At 35.5% G+C, this 20,125-nt stretch overlaps 1 protein-coding gene across 1 annotated transcript in view; it reads left to right on the top strand.

The window, feature by feature from the left end:
- LOC113048763 (polypeptide N-acetylgalactosaminyltransferase 9-like) overlaps nucleotides 1–20,125 on the top strand; it is an 81,721-nt gene that overhangs the window by 34,252 nt on the left and 27,344 nt on the right. Inside the window, exon 5 of the mRNA XM_026210598.1 lies at nucleotides 15,248–15,445. Within this exon, the coding sequence (XP_026066383.1) occupies nucleotides 15,248–15,445 (198 nt within the window). The remainder of the gene's footprint in view (nucleotides 1–15,247; nucleotides 15,446–20,125) is intronic.

Here is a 20,125-nt window from a genome sequence, read left to right as displayed (position 1 = left end):
GCTGGATGTTTGACAATTAGCACTTTGATATATTAGTTTCAAAGCAAATGGAGGCAACTAACAGAATTCCAAAGAGGCCAATTAGTCAATATATGAACCGCGAGAGCATTGGTTACAGAAACACTGAAAGTATTTCATGTGTTAAGGACAGCAGTTTTTCAAATGTAGTTTTTTTTAGCAGCTCTGGGAGGATGATGTATGAGGTTGTGCATGTGACGGTGAACCTACGACATTCTTCTTTACAAATTCTTCTTTTGTACTTCTAATTCATGAGCGTTGTTTTGTTTCGATCTCTTCGCTACGCTTCTGCATTCGGCAATTCTGAGCAGCACATGCGCAAAGCTAACCTCATACGTCATTCCCCCAGAATGCTTAGTTTACAACAGTGAGCAAAAGCTAGATTAAATTATTATGTTTTACATCGATTCGCTAGAGGACGGCTTTGTTCACCCCCCGGAGCTGTATGAGACACTTTTTTTATGGATGGGCACTTTTTATTTAACTTCTTTTGGATTGAAGCAGTGCAACTCCCGCTGACTGCCATGAAACAGCTTGAGAGATCAAAGACGATATTTTATATAACTCTGGACTGGATTCGTTTGAAAGAAGAAAGTCATATACACCTAGCAGGGCTTGAATTTCGGCGTGGGATTCTGTATAATTCTACTGATTCCCACAGTTTCCGTCTTTGTAACAGGGAAATTTCCTCAAATATTTGAAAATATTGTGAAAGACGCTTGCGACAGACAGAATGTGTCATTTGCAAATGCTTTTGAGTCTTACAATTTTAAACATTCATGTGCTCAATTCAGTACTTGCACGCTCTGTGACTGAGACCATTTCTGTGAGCCGTCCCACACCCAAAGCGTGCACACATAGAGATGCATCTGAGAGCATGCGCCTTTTTGCGCGTAAATGACCAAATACAATAAAAGTAAGTCAATGTGCCCGTCTTGATGAGTATTCATGTAAACAGTCGATTTTTACGAAACATTGTCGGTGTACAGGCTATTACGTTAATGTTAACAGTTGAAAAGCAAAACTTATGTGTAACAGTTTGATCCGTGCATGAGTTCTTAAAGAGACAGCAACCTAAATAAACCTGCTGGTCTTTCATTAATGTTTATTTACATACATTGAAGACTAACCAGTAAAGTTAAATATATTATTTCTGTACCTGAATATTACTGTTATACCTACCTGAAAAACGAAATGCATAGTTAATTTTAGTTGTATCTTGTAATTTTGTTTGTTTGTGCCATTGCTTGTCATTAATCTATTCATATTTTATTACTATTTTAATACATTATATATTTTTTAAGTATCTTCCTCACTATATAAATACAAATCAACAACATTATAAATTGTAAAACACAAATACACTGGGTGACAAAACATTTAGGTTGGATGATTGTAGTTTAAAAATATGTCAAAAAAATAGCCCCCCCACTCCAACAACCCACAAGAGACTAGAGGAATCCCCCCCTCCCCCCATTTTCCAAAACGAAATGGGATCTGACCTAGGATGACTTGAGAGAGAGAGTAATTTACGGGCTATTTCTTTATTTTTTGGTGAACTAAACCTTTAAATGGCATGCAGACTGTGCTCAGCTCAGATTTTGTGGCTGTGTTTTACTGTTTATTAGTAATTTCATTATTAAATGAAAGGAACTGAAACAACCCAAACAGAGTGTGCAGATAAGCAGTGCTGTCAGTAAGCGCTAGTTTTTGCTTTTCCCAAGAGGATATGTTTTACAGGACAGTTGCTAAGTGGCACAAAAGTAGCTTCTCAAATATGACCACAAACCTCAATCCTCTTCACTAGAGAGAAGAAAAAAAACACTGTATGTCATGAGCTTCACAAAGCTCAGATTTATGGCAGGGCTGCTGTTCCAAATCCTCTTGTTTCCGAGACCAACACACAAAGACATAACCTGGTGTATTGAGCATAAAACCAGGATCCCTGGGCAATGGAAAAGGTATTATGGCCTGGTGAGTTATCTTTCAACCTCATGTCTACCTCCCGACAGGCAAGTCTTTTCAACTCAAATCACTGTTGCCACCTTTTATGCACAGAGGGGATCAATAATATTTTAGGCATTTTATGGTAGACACGTTGTGCATGACATTGCAATGGCCAAGGGACATTTTTTTTATGTAATATATATATATATGTTTTTGAAAAAAGTCTCCTATGCTCACAAAGGCTGCATTTATTTTTGTTCGCAAATAAATGTTTTTATTGTATATTTTGTCAAATAAATGCAAATACTTCTTTCACTCTCTTTTTTACCGACTGCAAACTTTTGAATGCGAGTGTATGCATCATTTTATTATTCTGCATGTTCTGTGTTATATGTCATGGACAAGTACAATAAGTTTTTATTATAACAGATTTTGGCATGGGTGAATTTTGCAGTCACTTTGGTCCACATAGCTGCTGTTGCAAATGTGTAATTTAGTTTGTCGTCTGTATGCGCTAGCTTGTGAATTATGTAATTTTCTAAAGGTGTTTCAGTCTTCAGTGTGAGTGACATTTGTGAACAGCACATAACAAATTATACCACAGCCTGTAATTCCACCCTCATTTCAGCTGGTTGGCCTGTCTGATTCAATATGTATTGTGTGTGTGTGTGTGTGTGTGTGTGTGTGTGTGTGTGTGTGTGCATGACGTTACAGTACAGCTAGTCCAGTTGGTCATAAATTGCACCCACTGTGCCTTACACAAAACCTTTTCTTCAGCACAGAGCACAGTGTTCTAAACTCATTCATTATTCATGACGTGTTGAGGCAAAGTTGAATTGGAATGACAGAAATAAAACTTTTCAAACAAGACTTTGTCAAGCCAGTATTCAAAGTTTGCCTTGCCAAATGAGCATTTCTAGCTAAAAACGACCGTTTATAGCATTTTGCAAAGGCCCATCCATTGATCACTGGTTGAAAGATCCGTCACATTACAATATATTGCATTGGAAAGATTAAGCTACAGTATAAAGGGCAAACTGAAGAACTACCATAAACATTGGAATCTGTTTATTCCGTTTCTGGAAAATAGGCAAACATTGGCACAGACAGTGTTAGATATCTCTTACTCTACTGATTGATATGTATATGTATGGTGTGCTTTTGTATTTCAAAAATATGTGGATGTGTAATTTGCATAATAACTTCTGTACCTCTGTATTTGATTTTTGTATGGGGAGGGGGGATAGGAGTTCAAATAAAATTGAGAAAAAATAAAATAAAATAAATAAAATAAAATAATTATATATATATATATATATATATATATATATATATATATATATAATTATTAATATTATTTTTTTTTTCTCAACATTTTCATGCCATCTTCTCTTTTCTTTAAAAATTTTTTTTTATGTTTTCTTTTTTTTATGTCAACTTCCTTGCAGTATTAATTGCCGTTCTGAATCTTATTTTTTGCTTCAATTAAAATTCAGCTATTTAATTTGCAATGTCATACCACCTTGATTTATACACATTCTGTGCATTTTATTTGCATCTCGTGTTTCTTTTTAGAATTTTTCAGCTGCCTGAAATGAACAAGATCTACTTTTGCATTCCTAGTCACAATCGCTGTGTTTTCAGTCTGCATTGTAAATATATGCCTATATTGTATAGTATCAGGTTCCTGACAGAATTTCATTATTAATAAAACAAGTTTGACCTTTATAGAGTGGCCCAGCACAGTGTTCTGTGGACTGGCAGGATTAGCTGTGATTGTATGAATACAAGGAGAAGGCCTCAGGTGAGCATTATTGATTATTCATGACTTAGGTCTTTTATCATCTGCTGATGAATTCTAAAATGCTGTGTGTGTGTGTGTGTCATTAGATGCTTGACTGATAACTCTTGAGCCCTCATCTGAAGGCCAGCTTTTGTTTTTTATTTTTCCGAAAGTTATGTCCAAACTTCCACCGCTGTAACCTTTTGCCCTGTGTCCTGTTCTCCCAGTCCCCCTTGTTCACCGTTGTGTTTGACACGCTCATTCTCTGATCTCTCATCTCTACGCCTGCTTCTCTTGATCTCTATCTCTCACACCTTTTCTCTCTCCTTCAATTTCTTCTCCGCCTCAGGATTCTGCGGAGCCCTGTTTGATTTAGACACAGTCTGAAACTCATTATAAATATGGTTCTAGATTGACTCTGAAAAATTTATAGCAACAACAAAAACATCATAAAGTCCTGTTGGTCTATGTCCCACAACAATATGAACAAGCGTGCAGTAGTTGTTTATCAGCTTCCTCTGTGAGTGGAACACTTTGATCTTTTGATATGTTTTAAGAGCTGAAGTGTGTAATTTTTTCAGGTTTAAAAATACTTTATGTCCCAGTTTAGTGTGCTGTGCTGAACTGTAAGTAAGCCATTCTAAGGTTGACTTCTTGAAGACTGTAAACACTGTCTGTGATTGTTTGAATTGTCACACAGCTCTTTTCCCTATGATTTTGAGTTTAGAGTTGGAAGCGGGACTAAACAATGGAAATGGGGAGGTTGGAGTGTTTGGAAGAACTGCAAAAAATCCTGAAAATCGTTATGTTTGCTCTTCTCTTTGGGCCTATAAATGGCACACATATTACACACTTCTGCTTTATCGATTTTGTCTTTTGCTGTGTGTGTGTGTGTAGAAGGTTTTGCCTACATTGTGAAGACCAAACATCCCCAAGACGAATATAAAACCTGAAATCGTCTGTATTATAGGAACCAGACAAGTTTTAGGGGACAGTAAATATCACCAGTTCTTCACTAATATAGTAAAACAAATGAGTGTGTGTGCATGTACACATGAGTTATGGCAATTTAGGAAATCTTTCAAATTCCTTATAACGATTTACTGTCCTTTCATGTACAAAAGCAACCAAAAGCTCCCAGAGATTATTGCTGAATTGGATGTAAATTGTGAACAACAGGCCATTTGTATGCTTTCACCTTTGCTTCAGTGGATGTGATAACTGAAGCCATAAATATATTCATAAAGAAATGTGCCAAAACATTGTATTCTTCATATTAAGCCAATATAGGATGGCAGAGACTGATAACTGAGATGGATTATGTGGGCCAGAATGTGACCTTGTTGAAGCTGGACTTGGCTGCTCTTGTTCACAGTGGGTGAAGAGAAGTGTGTGTGTGTGTGTGTGTGTGTGTGTTAAAGAGCCAGAAAACATGTTTTAGCTGACTGTTAGATGTGTGTTGCAGAGCTACAATGTAAAATTGAAGTTCACTTAATTCATGTTGGGACTGGATGAATCCTTTTTGTTCAATTGAATTGTATAACTGAGACTAGACTCATATTCAGTTATGTTGGACATTTAATATAACTGGACGCTTGGCACTCTTTTTTGTTGTTGTCTTTTTCTCTATAAAATCTTTTAGTAATCATCATAAATCATATATCATTTGAAAGATTAGAAGCCCAAGATTCATCCTGTGAAAACGTCACCTCCCCCTTAGTGGGCAGGGTCAAGTGTCATAAAACATAATGCATTACGGTCTTCTAGAACCAAAACTTTTTTATAATCTTGGCAACAAACATATCATTGGAAAGGTCTGAGTCTCAGGATTTCATAATTGGTGGTTAATTTGAGATAGAAGTAAAATTCACAGAGAAATCTAGAAAAAAATTAATTAAGCAAAATTCAAGCAAAAATTACAGCATTTAAGTTTGGATAGTGCACTTTAATACCTATTTAAAAAATGGCGGGTGACAGTTAAGGGGTTAAAATAGCTTCTGTAGAGTAGAGCTTATGGTTCGGTTGTAGGATGTTTATGGCTTTTTTGCTTCCCTGTGGTAATGATTGTGCATGGACAAACTACAGATGTATTTCTAAAATTAAGATTAGTTTAAGCACATGCCTTATAAAAAAAAATTTGAAAGCTGAAAATTATGTACTTATTTACAAAATTCAGTGTTAATTTTACTTTCAAATCTTGCAAAAGAAAAGTAAATTTTACTTAAACATTTTTTTTTTTCAGTGTAGTTTCAGTTTAGTTACGATTGGTTTGTCTAATGGTTATGGCTGAATCCCAGTTCTCATACTTATACTGCACACTAAAAGTAGAGACTTGATAGCATGCTATATTACAAACTACAAAAACAAACAAACAAACAAATAAACAAAAATAACTTGCAATGGTTTGAAATCTGGGAACATTTAGCATACAGATTTCAGTGTATTCTGGTTTGGGATTCAGTGATCCTTGTCTTGAATACTATACAGCATGAATAGTTTGTGAAATGGGATTCACCCTTAAACATTATGCAGAGAAACACAGATCAGTTTAAATCTACATTTAATTATTTCAATACAATGCAATGCATTAATGGTGTTTACCATGGTGATGATGTGAATGAGTGATGTCCATGAGATAATATTTTACTAGGGCTGGGACTCGATTAAAAAAAATAATCTAATTAATTAGAGGCTTTGTAATTAATTATTCGCATTTTAATCGCATATAAATATTTGACCTCAGAACAATGAGAAGTATTTTTTTTTTTTCACATGGATTTATAGTATACCATTGAATAATGACTAAATACATAAGCTTAAGCAACAAAATATTGTTTATTTTTGTTCAACCAAGTCTAGCAGACCAGTGCAATGTTTGCCATTAAGTGTAGCAATAGCATATTTAGAAACAATTTAGAAATAGTACATTTTAGAAATTCAGGAAGCTTATAGGTGCTGGAACCTTCTGTAAAGTGTTTTTTAAGTAAAACCAATACTGTCAATTACATTCAGAACATTGGAAACACTGACTATTAGAAAACATCTCTCTGTTGCTTCAGAGGCCATAACATACTAAGTCCAACTCTCAGTAACCTTGGCCAAAACAATAAAGAGTTCAACATAAACTGTTGCACCAACAAAATAATACATAGTTCAACATAAAGTGTAAAGTCCACGCTAGCTGCTATATGTTTTGCGTTGAGGTGATACTTGAGGCTCGATGTGCTGCTGCGGTGATATGCGAACGCTAGTTGGTGCGCCAGTATAATCGGTCCTCCGAAACGCGTCCAGTGAGAAAAGTTCCGCGGTGCAAAAATAAGTTATTAAAAATGTGGGAATTTTTTTTCTGTAATTAATTAATCTTAGTTAACGCGTTATTTTTTGTGCAATTAATTAATCTCAATTAACCCGTTAAAGTCCCGGCACTATATTCTACATGTACCACACAGTTACTTATTGATCAGAGAAAGCACTCTCAAAATCAATAAAACACAATCATAACACAAATAAAATCTCTTTGGATCACATTCATTTTAAACACATTTCTGCAAGTTTATAATGGATAGACGGACAGACAGATAGATGGGTCGTCACTCAAAGACTGACTTCTATTCGCTCTGACCTCAGTGTCTCAATGAAAACATTAATCAATACACAGCTTTCACTGGGATGAGCTCTAATGAACATTTCAAGCAAACCTCCAAGGATTCATGACCTCGTTCCTCCCTACGAAAGCCTTTCTGTATATCCGTATACCATTCAGTTACACTACTGGAATCAGCTTTTGATTGCTTAATCAGTAGTTTTTCAGATGTTTACATTAGCTCAGGAAGCGAATCTCAGGATAAAAATGATTTACAGTTTTTCATCCGGCTGACACTTTTATCCCAAACAACTCACAGTACAGTTATTGCATGAACAATGAGAGGTTACGTGTCTTGCTGAAGGGCACATGGTTGATAGTTTATAGATTTCCCTCTGTACAGGGTCAGATGAGATTGAATATTTAACCACTAGGCTACATCACTAACCGTTTAAATATCAATTTAAAACTGTGGTTCAGTAAATGGTTTAATTATTTGTATCTGGAGCCAGATGTCTGCGAATGTGGGTCAGTATTTTTTGTGCAGGCATACACTAATTTGTTTTAAAGGACCAAGATAAGAAATCAAGTGAAAGCTAAGAAGAAATTAGATTTGTGATGTTGGTAAAATATCTCAATATGCTTTTGTTGGTGCCTTTTTTAGAGCCTTTGATGTGATATTGTCAGAACTAAAGACCTGCACAGTTTTATATTAGTTTGCATGCACCGTTGAAGACTTTATGGAGCCGCTTTACATAATTGTTGATTCACCTTTTACCACACTAATCTACTGGAACCTGATGAAGAATTGCAGATGAAATATTTGAAGTGATTAGAGCTAATGAAGTATGAGGGATGAGCATTTCTGAAGTCAGTCAGTTGGAAGTACAAACACACTAGGCTACTTGCAAAACACAGCTACATGTTCACAGCGAGAGGTTCACTGCCAGGCCTCCAAACACACACACACACAAAAAAAAATATAAATAATAATAATAAATAAAAGCTTAGGACCTCAGTTGTCGCTAACCCTGAAACAACATACAGAACTATCAAATGTTGCTATAATTTGATTGCATCATATAATAATTGCTGTTAATAGTGTTTATTGTTTATTCTGTTTGATTATGTCTTTAATAGTTTTTTCTGTACATTTCTGCAATATGCACATAAACTGACAGTCACCACTGATAAGCTACTACTAAATATTGTAGAAACTACATTTTTCTGTAACGTTGTTTTGCAACGTTGATTTGTATCCTAAAAAGCGCTATACAAATAAACTTTAATTGAATTGAACTGAATACATGGCAAAGCCAGTAATTTATTTGATCCCTCTACACATATTGCACATTTGTTTACATTGTGTAAAATAAAATAGTCCTTGATTCTGATTGGTTGAGCCATGTTCGAAGTCGCTTCACTGGAGAAAATACGGTCCTTGCTGCAACCCATTCCTCTGGCCTTTTATCTCAATCCAAAGTGGAGAAAATACACAAAGGATGAATTGTAACTTAACAATTGAACTTTATATAGTTTTATTTTGTATAGTTTTATTTTGCTGCATATTATGCTCACCTTTCTGTCATCCATTGTAAGCAGTGTAGCTTGGGGTGAGTTTTCTTAGCTCTGTGTTGTCTGATTTGTAAAGCATCTGGCACTGAGACAATCTACAGCAGCCACTGCATGCCAAGCACAACTGTACAAAAACTCTCTAACGCCGGCCTAGTGGTGAGAGAAATCATGTCAGTGATGGGGCATGAATGTGAATTGTCCCTGCAATCTTTCTGGCTCTCTTAACTACAACGAAAGAAGATGCTGGAGCAGCATCCTCGCCTCTGGCATGCACAAATACAGCAAACCTGTACAGAATCAGTAACTCTGTTAGACATATTTGATATGGCTTTTTGCTTTAATATATGATGTAAAACAGTGGTTCCAAATTTATTTTGAGGACCATACCCCTATCATATATCAAACCACCCTAGTGGACCCCTGTCCAACCCCACCCCACTGTCACCACTATATTTCAATCACATTTTCAACATCAGTATTTATTTGAGTCCACTTTTTAACTAAAATAACTTTTTTTTTATTTGCATTAAAATTACACAATCATCAAACACAATAACGTTGACTTGTGAAATGTCAGTATTTAGAACATTATTTACACATTTTATTAACATTTGTCGTTGCTGAATTTAACTTTTCAACAAGGATTTACATTTAAATACCATTGTGTTGCTTTTGTTTGTGGTCAGTATTTTAATAACATGAACAGTAATACCTAAATGCTTTGACATTTAATTGTACATTCATTTATTTACTTTAATAAAGGTCCATCTAAATGTAAAATAATCTATTTTATTTTCAATGTGAAATTTGCACTTATTTATCACAAACTATAATACTGTACTTTAAAAAAATGCATTAAAATTAACAGTCATCAAACACAATAACACAAACATATTACAATAGATAGAGTACTTTTAACACATTTTAATGGCAGTTTTCGTAATTGAATTTAACTAAAGGATTAAATCCCATCCTGACATTTCCTTCTCCAAGTGGTCAATTTTCTTCATGAAAACAGAAACTCGATCATACATGTGCAAGACAGATGTACTGTATCTGTACCTTGCAGTTCCAAGTTCAAATCAATCAGCCTGCTGAAAATATCCACCAGGTAAGCTAAGTGTGCCAGCCAGTTGAAATCTTTCAGCAAGTGGATGCAAGTGCTCAGAGAGAAAATCGCCAACTTGCTCCTGTAATTCAAACAGTCTCTGAAGTGTTTTTCCTCTCGAGAGCCAGCATACGTCAGTATGCAGCAGTAATTGATGGTGCTCGGTGCACAGTTTTTTAAGCAGCCTGGAATTCAGAGCTCTGGGTTTGATTAAATTAATGATTTTATTTTCATTAAGGACTTTGTTTAATTTCAGGCTAAGTTGTTTTAAAGTTAAAGCCTCCCTGTGAATTACTCAGTGCATTGTTTTGATGCCGGGATGCACCTGCTTGACACTCGAGACAAATCCATAGATCCGCCCCGTTATCAATGCTGCACCATCCGTGCATATGTGGGAGCACATCTGCCAGTCTACAGAGTGTTGTGTGTAAAATGAGTCCACAACACTATATATGTCCTCACCAGCACTAGCTTAAAGAATAGTATATGTTAACTGATATCGTCCATGTCCTTGTAGCGAACAAATGCAACCAATTGTGATTCGCCACTAATGTGAGTTGACTCGTAAAGGAAAGGAAAGGATGTGACGTGTAGCCAAGTATGGAAATAACCCATTAGAGAGATGTGATTTGAATATACCTTGACACTGAAGGAATTTAGACAGGATTGGTTGTATAGGCTTCTTGAAAATGACATTACTTATTCATCATATTTAGTAAGTGATTAATCATTGTGTTTATGGTTAAATTAACATGAGTGGCACTGCAAGTGGGCAGGCTTCAACCTAATTTAATGAGTTTACTATCTTATATGAGCTCATGCATTTAAAGAATATAATTTTGTGGAGTGAAAAACCATGATAGAATGCTCTTGGGAGCATTTTGTAAATATGTAATATGAAAAACGCAAGCCTTTTAACAGGATGAGGCTAACACAGCTTCACCGTGACAGGCTGCAACATGTCCGAAGGCGATAAATCTATCCCAGCTTCTAAGCTGCTCAACAGATCCATAATGTGTTTAAAAACAACATGTAAAATGTTTTATCCTTCATCGTGCTACAGGAGAGAAAGAAAAAAGCTTCGGGGAACATCTTGCCCCAGTCTAACCAGGCACTGTTCCCAAGCAGACACAAACAGTTCATGGGATCTTCACAGTGAACGAGGCGAGATTTCATTTTCTGATAGAGGTACATGAGAGAAAGTTTCCTAATTCGAGATATGTCACACAGGGGTTTCATCAGCTGTGGAGAATGGTGGGCTAATCTCTAAGGACTGTGTTTCTTGGCTATCTGTAAAGGGAGGAAGACAGGGAGGATAGTAGGACTTACCTCCATAAAATGACATGCCAAGTCAAGCACAGTGGCTGATCCAGACCCGTTTACTCGACTGTGCACGTGGTGCAGCGCTTTATTGTTTCTACTAAGAGTATAAGTGATTTATGATGTACCCCGTAGACTTTAGTCGTGGTAAGTGCCATATTTAATTTGACATGAATTAAAACGTGGTTGTGAGGGATAGACATATCGGTTGTGGGACTTACTGTCTTGCATCTAAATTTGTTTTCAGCACTTCATCATTGAACAGATTGTGCATCTCTATTATCAGTGTTTTATTTTGGTATTATTTATTATATAATGTATTAATAGTGTCAAATAGGTCTTAAATGTAATTTAACATTGTCAGACCTGACATTTTAAATGTGGCATTGATGCTGCTTTATTGTATATGGCTGTCAGTCTAAGGCTGTTATACAACAGTAATAAGTTTAGCATTTCTGATGTTATGTCTGGCACATTCATCTGTTTGAAAAGATCCAGACGAATCCTGTGGGTAATGAAAGAGCTGATCACTGTTGCCCTTCCACGCACCCTGTCTCATATACCAAAGAGAGTCCCTTTTGTAATTAATCCCAGCAATCACTGGCAGCTCTGTTAGTAATGAGACAGGGTTTTAAAAATTGGACATTCAGCTTTGAGGAGGCAATGCAGCATTTCCATTTTCCTGTCTATATTCTCAAAGTTTGTTTGTTAGATGTTTTTCTTATTTCCTCCTTCTGTTTGCTCCCTTCACACTGTCTACTGTGGCACTTGATATGTGTGTTTCGAGCTGATTCTTATGTAGCTCTCCAGTTCATGCCGTGACACTGTGATACTCCCTCCCTCTTTCTTTTGTTTTTGTTCTCTTTTGTGACTTCCAAGAGTAAATCAAGCGTGGGCTGTAACTTTCCTTTCGTTGCACTAGTTTGACAGATGTATTCCTGCTTGAAGTCAGCAGGTATACATTATACTATTTAGATGGATATACTATTTTATAGGCTGACGTTATCACTGTGTCCTAATATTATTATAAATTAGGGTATTAAAATCAGTGAAAGGCCCACAAAAGATACAGTGAATGCACTAGCAGTGTATTTTATTAAAAATACTTGTGTGCTGCTCATGTGGTTGGTTAATTTGTTTGCTGTATTTCCTCATTACCATATTTAATGTGTTGCTATTCACTTTGAAAATGTATTTAAACTTGTAAACAATTTTTAATAGTTTTAATTTCCATTTTAATATGGAAGATTGTTTCTGCCACAGGATTAAACAATTATATTTTAACTTTTTTTATATTGCACAGTTAGTTTATATCACACAATTTTTGCGACTTTTGGATATAAACTCATATGTTGTGTTTCAGGCAAAAAATAATAATCTGTGTGATATATAACAATCACTAGAAAACAAGGCTGAATTGTGAGATAGCCTTAAAAAAATAATAATAATAATAATTGTGAAGTGTAAACTTAGAATTCAGAGAAAACGTTCTTGGAGTTCTAAACATTTCAATTCAAACGCAAATTCAAAATTACTATTTTTTTATTATGTGACAAAAAACAAACTTCCATATTTTAATGCATTATTTTCTCTCTCAGTTAAACCGTTTTCACTATAGCATCTGAGTTCTCTCTATGTGGTTGCTCTACTTATCACATGATCAGATTAGAATAGTTTTTCACCATCACAAGAAAGGGCACCCAATAGAGTGGGCTGCACGTACTGAGTCTTATCTGCACAGCGCTGGTTTATTATAGCCCATGAATGAGCTCCTTTGGGATCTTACATGTAGCTAGTCCAGGTTATGAAGCCAGTGGCCCAAGGACAGAGAAGATGAATAGAGGATTCACACGAGGGATGGTTTCTCTTGCAAGGTTAGCATATCAGTACATCCTCACATGTGCTGTGTCGTGCTAATTCAGGACCAGCTATTCATGAAAGAGCATCTGCTCTTATTGAGACTTCTGTAGTAGAATGTTAGATGTCAATTTGATGTGACAGGGCTTAGTTTCTGTTGTTTTTATCTTTATATAATGTAGATTCAATATTTTTTACCCAGGTTTACCCAGAATTTGATATGTTGCACAAGTGACATTCTGGTTTGTGAAATGTTTAAATCCCATATTTATTCTTCTCCTCAATCATGTCCATATGCGGAAACATCTTAATAAAAAGACAACAATTCTGAAAAGTTAACATAAAGTTTAGATTTTTTTTAAATGTTGTTCATTTGAACTTTATATTCATTAAAGAATCAAAGTTTCCACTAAAATATTACGTATTTTTCGGACTATAAGTCGCGCCTGAGTATAAGTCGCATCAGTCCAAAAATACGTCATTTGCGAGGAAAAAAACATATATAAGTCGCACCGGACTTTAAGTTCATTTAGAACCAAGAACCAAGAGAAAACATTACCGTCTACTGCCGCCAGAGGGTGCTATATGCTGCTCACTGGTAGACTACAGGAAAATGAGCAGCATAGAGCGCCCTCTGGTGGCTGGAGACGGTAATGTTTTCTCTTGGTTCATTTTTCTTGGTTCATGTCAAATTAATTTTGATAAATAAGTCGCGCCTGACTATAAGTCGCAGGACCAGCCAAACTATGAAAAAAAGTGTGACTTATAGTTGGGAAAATACGGTAAACTGTTTTTAGCATTAATAATACAAATGCCACATCATACAATTCAAATGATTTCTGAAAGATCACTGAAGACTGTTGAGAACTTAGCTTTGCATCAAAAGAATAAATTACATTTTAAAATAAATTAAAATATATTAAAATATATGAATTGAGCATAAGACACTTTTAAAATCATTGAAAGTCTTACCGACCCAGATGTTTGCACATTATTGTGTAGCCTTAAAGATGTCCCATAATAAATCCTTCTGCATTCCCTAAAAAACAAAAAGACCTCTGTCCTCGATGATACCAATATACAGCCTTTTTGAAAACACACTTTTTCTTGTTAATTGGACACTTACATTAAGAAGCCTCTCAGCAGGCTATATTTTTTCTAAAGGCCCCACTTTCTAAAAGCCCTATTAAAAGTCATATCTCCATCTTGATTATTACCTTAATGTGTTTGAGCTTTATAAGGATGACCTCGAAAAAGATGAAGGACACCAAAGGAAGAGACATAGGAAGAAAAAGTAAAGAGTCAAATAATGATGCTAGAGAAAAATGATTTGTGAGGTTGTGAAAAAGAGGGGCTGATAGCTGTTAGTCTTGTATGTGCTTCTGCTACTGATGTCAATATGTGATGATTACGCTGTCAGGCTTGATTGTTCTCCTTTTAAACCAACACCGGTTTTGATAATGGAATACAAGCTTATTTCCAAAAATGACAGAATCAATTTTCTACCCAAGATCGTTCTTGGAAACAGCCACGTGGATTTTAAAGTAAAAGGTGAATGAATCGAATGAGAAAGTAGCATTTAATTTGTTTTTGGTTATTTACAATCTCAGCTTGCAAGAGACATCTGCGCATTACAATCAAGTTTGTGGACTGTCTGATGTACAAATTGTATTACCTTTCACAAATCCAAAGGACGCAGTGAAAAATGTGAATGCAACACCTTGTCAACATCTTTAATTATTCATCAAAAGCAAAATAAAGCATTGAAAATGATATCTCATTAAACATTTGGTTTAGTTGGGTATCACAGATGAAATCTGAGAAGAGTGCTATCATACAAAAATGTTTCCCATTGTAGAATTATGTAGGTGCAACCTCTGGTTTAGGCATTTTGGAGACTGTTTTAATCCAATATTGTACGTTATCTAAATCTAACACTCGTTTTACGTCTGTTGCTCTTTTATAATTTGAGTTAAAAAAAAAGAAAAAGTAAGACAGGCTCAGTATGTCTCACCTCCCGATCTCTTTCTCTTTCTGATCTCTATCATTTATTCAGGGCTGAGCCTATCCTCACCAGAATGAAAGAAGATCACACTAGGATAATCCTCCCTGCTATAGATAATATCAAGTACAACACCTTCGAGGTGCAGCAGTACGCTAATGCTGCTCATGGCTACAACTGGGGCCTCTGGTGCATGTACATCATCCCACCACAGGATTGGCTGGACAGAGGCGATGAGACTGCCCCCATCAGGTAAGGGCATCCAGCGGTCCACTCCATAATGCATGAGGACATTGTCTGAAATATAAATGACCAGGGATATAAAAGATTAATATTTCAGAAGTGATACGGTTGCGTTAGTTTCTTGGATGTGCACTAAATGCATTCATGTTTTTGCTTCCTTGAAAGATTTGTCGGTGTTATTTCATACAGTGCAGAAAAACGTTTCAGTCCACATTTCAGGGTTGCATGGCCAGTACTAAAAAGGAAATTAAAAAATACCATGGATTACAACAGTTTGACATCATTATTTTGGATATTTTTGTTTTCTGACCTAGACGGCAGTGTGCTGCTACTCTAGTTCAAACAAGATGATTATGGGTAAGGTTTGACCCCTATAGGGAATGGATGAACTAATAAAATATATATAGTCACTCAGTGCAAGCCAAAACTGAAACAGTAGTAATATAATGTTTAATAGCACTTCTGTTTGTCTGTGTCTTCAGTTTCAGGTCTACAAGTATGAAATATCATATTTTTGTTCAAATATTACTTGCATGCCAAAAAAGATTAACATAAAATGTATGCATTTAGCAGATGCTTTTATCCAAAGCAACTTACATTGCATTCAATGCTAGCAATTTTCTCCTAACATGTGTTCCCTGGGATTCGAATCCCCAACCTTGCACTTGCTAGTTACCACCTGAGCTACAGGAACACTGTAAAACACATAAACAACATTTTAAAAGGTATAAATGTTACTACAACATAAGTGCAAAATAAGTGACACATTCATTAAATATCAGACTAATTGGCATATTTACTGTATGTTGCATGGTTTTCAGTCTAAACAAGATGAAATGTGTTAGGTTTCAAAATATGAAACAGTAGATTTACAGTAAGTACATTGTTCAAAATGAAGACAAACATTGTGGAACAAGATTAATCAGTATAGAAATTTAAATCAGTATAGTGTCTAGCATTATTTGTTTGTAGATGGAACTGTTCCAGTGTAATTAAAATTTCTTTTAAAATGCATTAATACTTAAATGTCGGGAAAGTTATTACAGATAAGTTAGCATTATCAACAACAACAATAACAAAGAGATACATTGGACATTATTGGAAGATATTGGTTTAGAATCCATACCATGGTGCAGAGGCGTTTTAAAGCTGTCCAGCTCTACAACACCTCAATTCTCAAATCATGAACCTTTACAGTTAAATACTAATTGTATGCTTAGAACCAGCTTGGTGAAATGAGCTTTGTTACAGCTCAGTCCTAAACCCCTGAGAGCGGTGGATATACCTCGCCGGAGGAGAGTGGACTTTTTCATTTCGTCTGAAATCTGGTCAAGGTCACTATTGTGTGAGAGTATCAGGACAGCAGAAATCCCATTCATTATTCATGCCTCTGACTCATAGCTATTTGGAGAGAGAAACTAGGCCTGTAGCCCAATATTACTGGAGCTGATCCCTGTGATGTCTCATATTGGCTACTGAAAAGTTTTTTTATTATTATTATTCTTTTCTTTTTTTCCTTTTTTTTCAGTGATATTTAATACCCTAAGAGCTTTAGATGTGCGGAGCCAGTGCGATCTCATTCCTGTTCATAGCAATTCATACCTAAAAAAAGTGTACACATATATTTATGTATGTAGCATGTAGCATCTAAAGCATAAACATTTCTTGTGTAAAGTATATTTTTATCTTTAGAAACACAAATCTAATACCATCACAGCTGAAATGCACTAATTAAAGTCATTGCACTGTGTGTATATCAGAATTTAATTGTCATAAATGTTCAAAAAGCATGCAATTTTAGAAAAACGTTAAATTTTTGATGTGTGTGCACTATCACGGAAGTTCTGATTTCTTTTTAGAATTTAGGCATATATTGCACACATATACTGTAATCTATTATAGATACAATAAAATCAACGTATGCTTTATGTACTAAAACATCTTTTAAAGTCAAAGTAAAGTATGCTTTTTTACGTTGGCAGATGCTTTTATCCAAAGTGCATTCAAGGTATAAATGTTTTATCAGCAAATGTGTTCCTTGGGAACTGAACTCAGGACCTGTGTGTTGCTACAGCTTTACAATCTTTTTTAGTGAATCTTTCCAAACTAATTTAGCCTTTGCACTTTTCTTAAAATCCTTTACTTAATTAGATTTTCCTAGTGAACTTTTTTTCTTTTGCTTATAAACCTCTAATTATTCTGTATTGTTATTAAATCTTGCTTTCATCAATTAGCACAAGTTTTATATTTCATTTTGAAAACGGATTGATAAGCCTCATTGATCTGAACTTACACACCTCAGTTTTTGAGTACTTTATTTGGGCATAATTTTGGCAAATAAATCCTCTACAGGTCAAAATGACCAGAACACAACATGAGTGTTCATCGACTAATACGATGAATCTCTCCAGATCGATATCTACTGTACCTTTTTTTTTTTTATTGCATATATGTGACCTGAGGTAGCAACATGTGTTAAACGTTTGAACAAAATCTCATTACAGAGAAAGGCAGCATGCATTGTCCATGCAAGCCTTTTCTCAAGTGCTGATATTGACAGGTTAAAACGACCGCCCGCAGGCCTGCAGTGTGTCAGTGAGCTGCGCTATTGGAAATCATTCCAGCTCCGCTTCTCTCAAGCTCTCTGTGTATCCACTGCAGCTCAACTAGCCTGTGGCTATCCAGCACTGAGGATCCCAATGCTCATAGCACACTGCAGCAGCGTTTATTTGAATGATGCATGTTTACTGTTAAATGAAGGACAGCCAGGTTCAAATGTCTGTGAATAAGCAATTAGTCACTCCAAGGGGAGATATTCCACATGAATGCTTTCCAGAAAGACCACCCTGACATATAGCACCTATAAAAAGTATAGGAAAGTACATTATACAATCTTTATGCTCCTTTATTTATTTATTTATTTATTTATTAAATGATAACTACTATCTATTCAACATTTTATGCTGCCTTGAGTGTTTTATTAATCTATTCAGAATAATAATTAAAGACTTGCTGTTATGTGAAAAAAAATGTTATTATTTTGAATATAATATTAAACAACAATAGATATTTATGCATCTGGGGGAGTTTGCCTAACAAAAGAATATTCTTACAAAATGAGCCAAATGAATTCCTTTGTGGTTTAGTGTTGTTAGAAAATAAAATATAAAGCATTCCAAGGGTGTGAATGTTTGTACTTGCACTGTACTTGACTACAGGAGCAAAGAAAACAGAAAAAAATGTAAGTGTTTGTCAGTATTGGCAAAAAGAACACTGCATTCCACAAAGACTATTCATACAAATAAAACATTTCTTTTCCAAACTCCCGGTGAAAGTATACGTGGTAATTGTGGTCTACTAAATCACAATTAAATCAATACCGGAACGAGTGAAATATTTTTCTTAAGAAAGCACTGTTTGCACAAAGACCTGGACTCAAAGAATTGTTATTTTCTTTGTGATCTATATAATGGATCGCTGTAGAACTGTTTGTACATCTAGCATTCATTATCAGCTAACAAACAATTCACTTTCAACCCAACAGCAAAGCACCAAACCAAAAATGACATTCAGTGACAAACTCATCTTGAGTTTCTGTAACACAACACTTGTTTTGTCTGTGGAGAGCTGACAGGTTCGTAGAGGCGGCTCGAAATCGTCTTGCCTCCTTGCTGTGTTCACAACAAACCTCAGATCTGACCCAAAAGTTTTTAACCGAGGCAAGAGTTTTAGAACAAGTGGAAAGTAAACTTGCTAAGAAAACTTTCACAAAACTTCATATACTGGTTTTTGTATGACCCCAATAAACTGAAAAAAAGTGTGACTTACTGTCCGGAAAATACAGTAGCTAAATAAAACTTTTTTTTTTTTTTTTTTTACTTTTGGCCTCATTGTTTGGCTGGTCCTGCAACATATAGTCAGGTGCGACTTATTTATCAAAATTAATTTGACATGAACCAAGAGAAATGAACTAAGAGACATGAACCAAGAGAAAACATTACCATCTCCAGACACCAGAGGGCGCTCTATGCTGCTCACTGCTCCAGTAGTCTACACTGAAGACATAGAGCGCCCTCTCGTGGCTGGAGACGGTAATGTTTTCTCTTGGTTCTTAGTTCTAAATAAATGGGACTTATAGTCCAGTTTGACTTATATGTTTTTTTCCTCATCATGACGTATTTTTGGACTGATGCGACTTATACACAGGTGCGACTTATAGTCCGAAAAATACGGTACTTGCAAATTCTTGGAAAGGGTTTTGAATTGAGCGTGTCTCTGACCTGAAAAACCAGGGACAACCGCCATCTCAGCAAACTCTCATATGTGGAGTTGTTTTAATATTACACGCTGAAGAGCAAGAAACCAAGAGGGAATATAAGCAAAGGGTGAAGAAAGAGTAGCACTAACAAAAACCAAATAAACACATTTCTCTATTTCTTTATCTATCATCCATCATCTGTCTGTCTCTCTGTATATCTATCTTAAAAAAAATAAAGGTGCTTCACGATGCCATAGAAGAACCTTTTTTGTCTAAATGGTTCCATAAAGAACTTTTAACATCTGAAGAACCTTTCTGATTTACAAAAGGAAGGAAGGTTCTTCAGATTATAAAAAGGTAAGAAACAGATGGTTCTTCGATTGAATGGTTCTTTGTAGAACCAAAAATGGTTCTTCTATGGCATTGCCGTT

The sequence above is a fragment of the Carassius auratus genome, chromosome 30 (assembly GCF_003368295.1).
Source record: "Carassius auratus strain Wakin chromosome 30, ASM336829v1, whole genome shotgun sequence".
In the NCBI taxonomy this organism is placed as follows: domain Eukaryota; kingdom Metazoa; phylum Chordata; class Actinopteri; order Cypriniformes; family Cyprinidae; genus Carassius; species Carassius auratus.
This window is presented reverse-complemented; position numbering and strand designations above follow the sequence as displayed.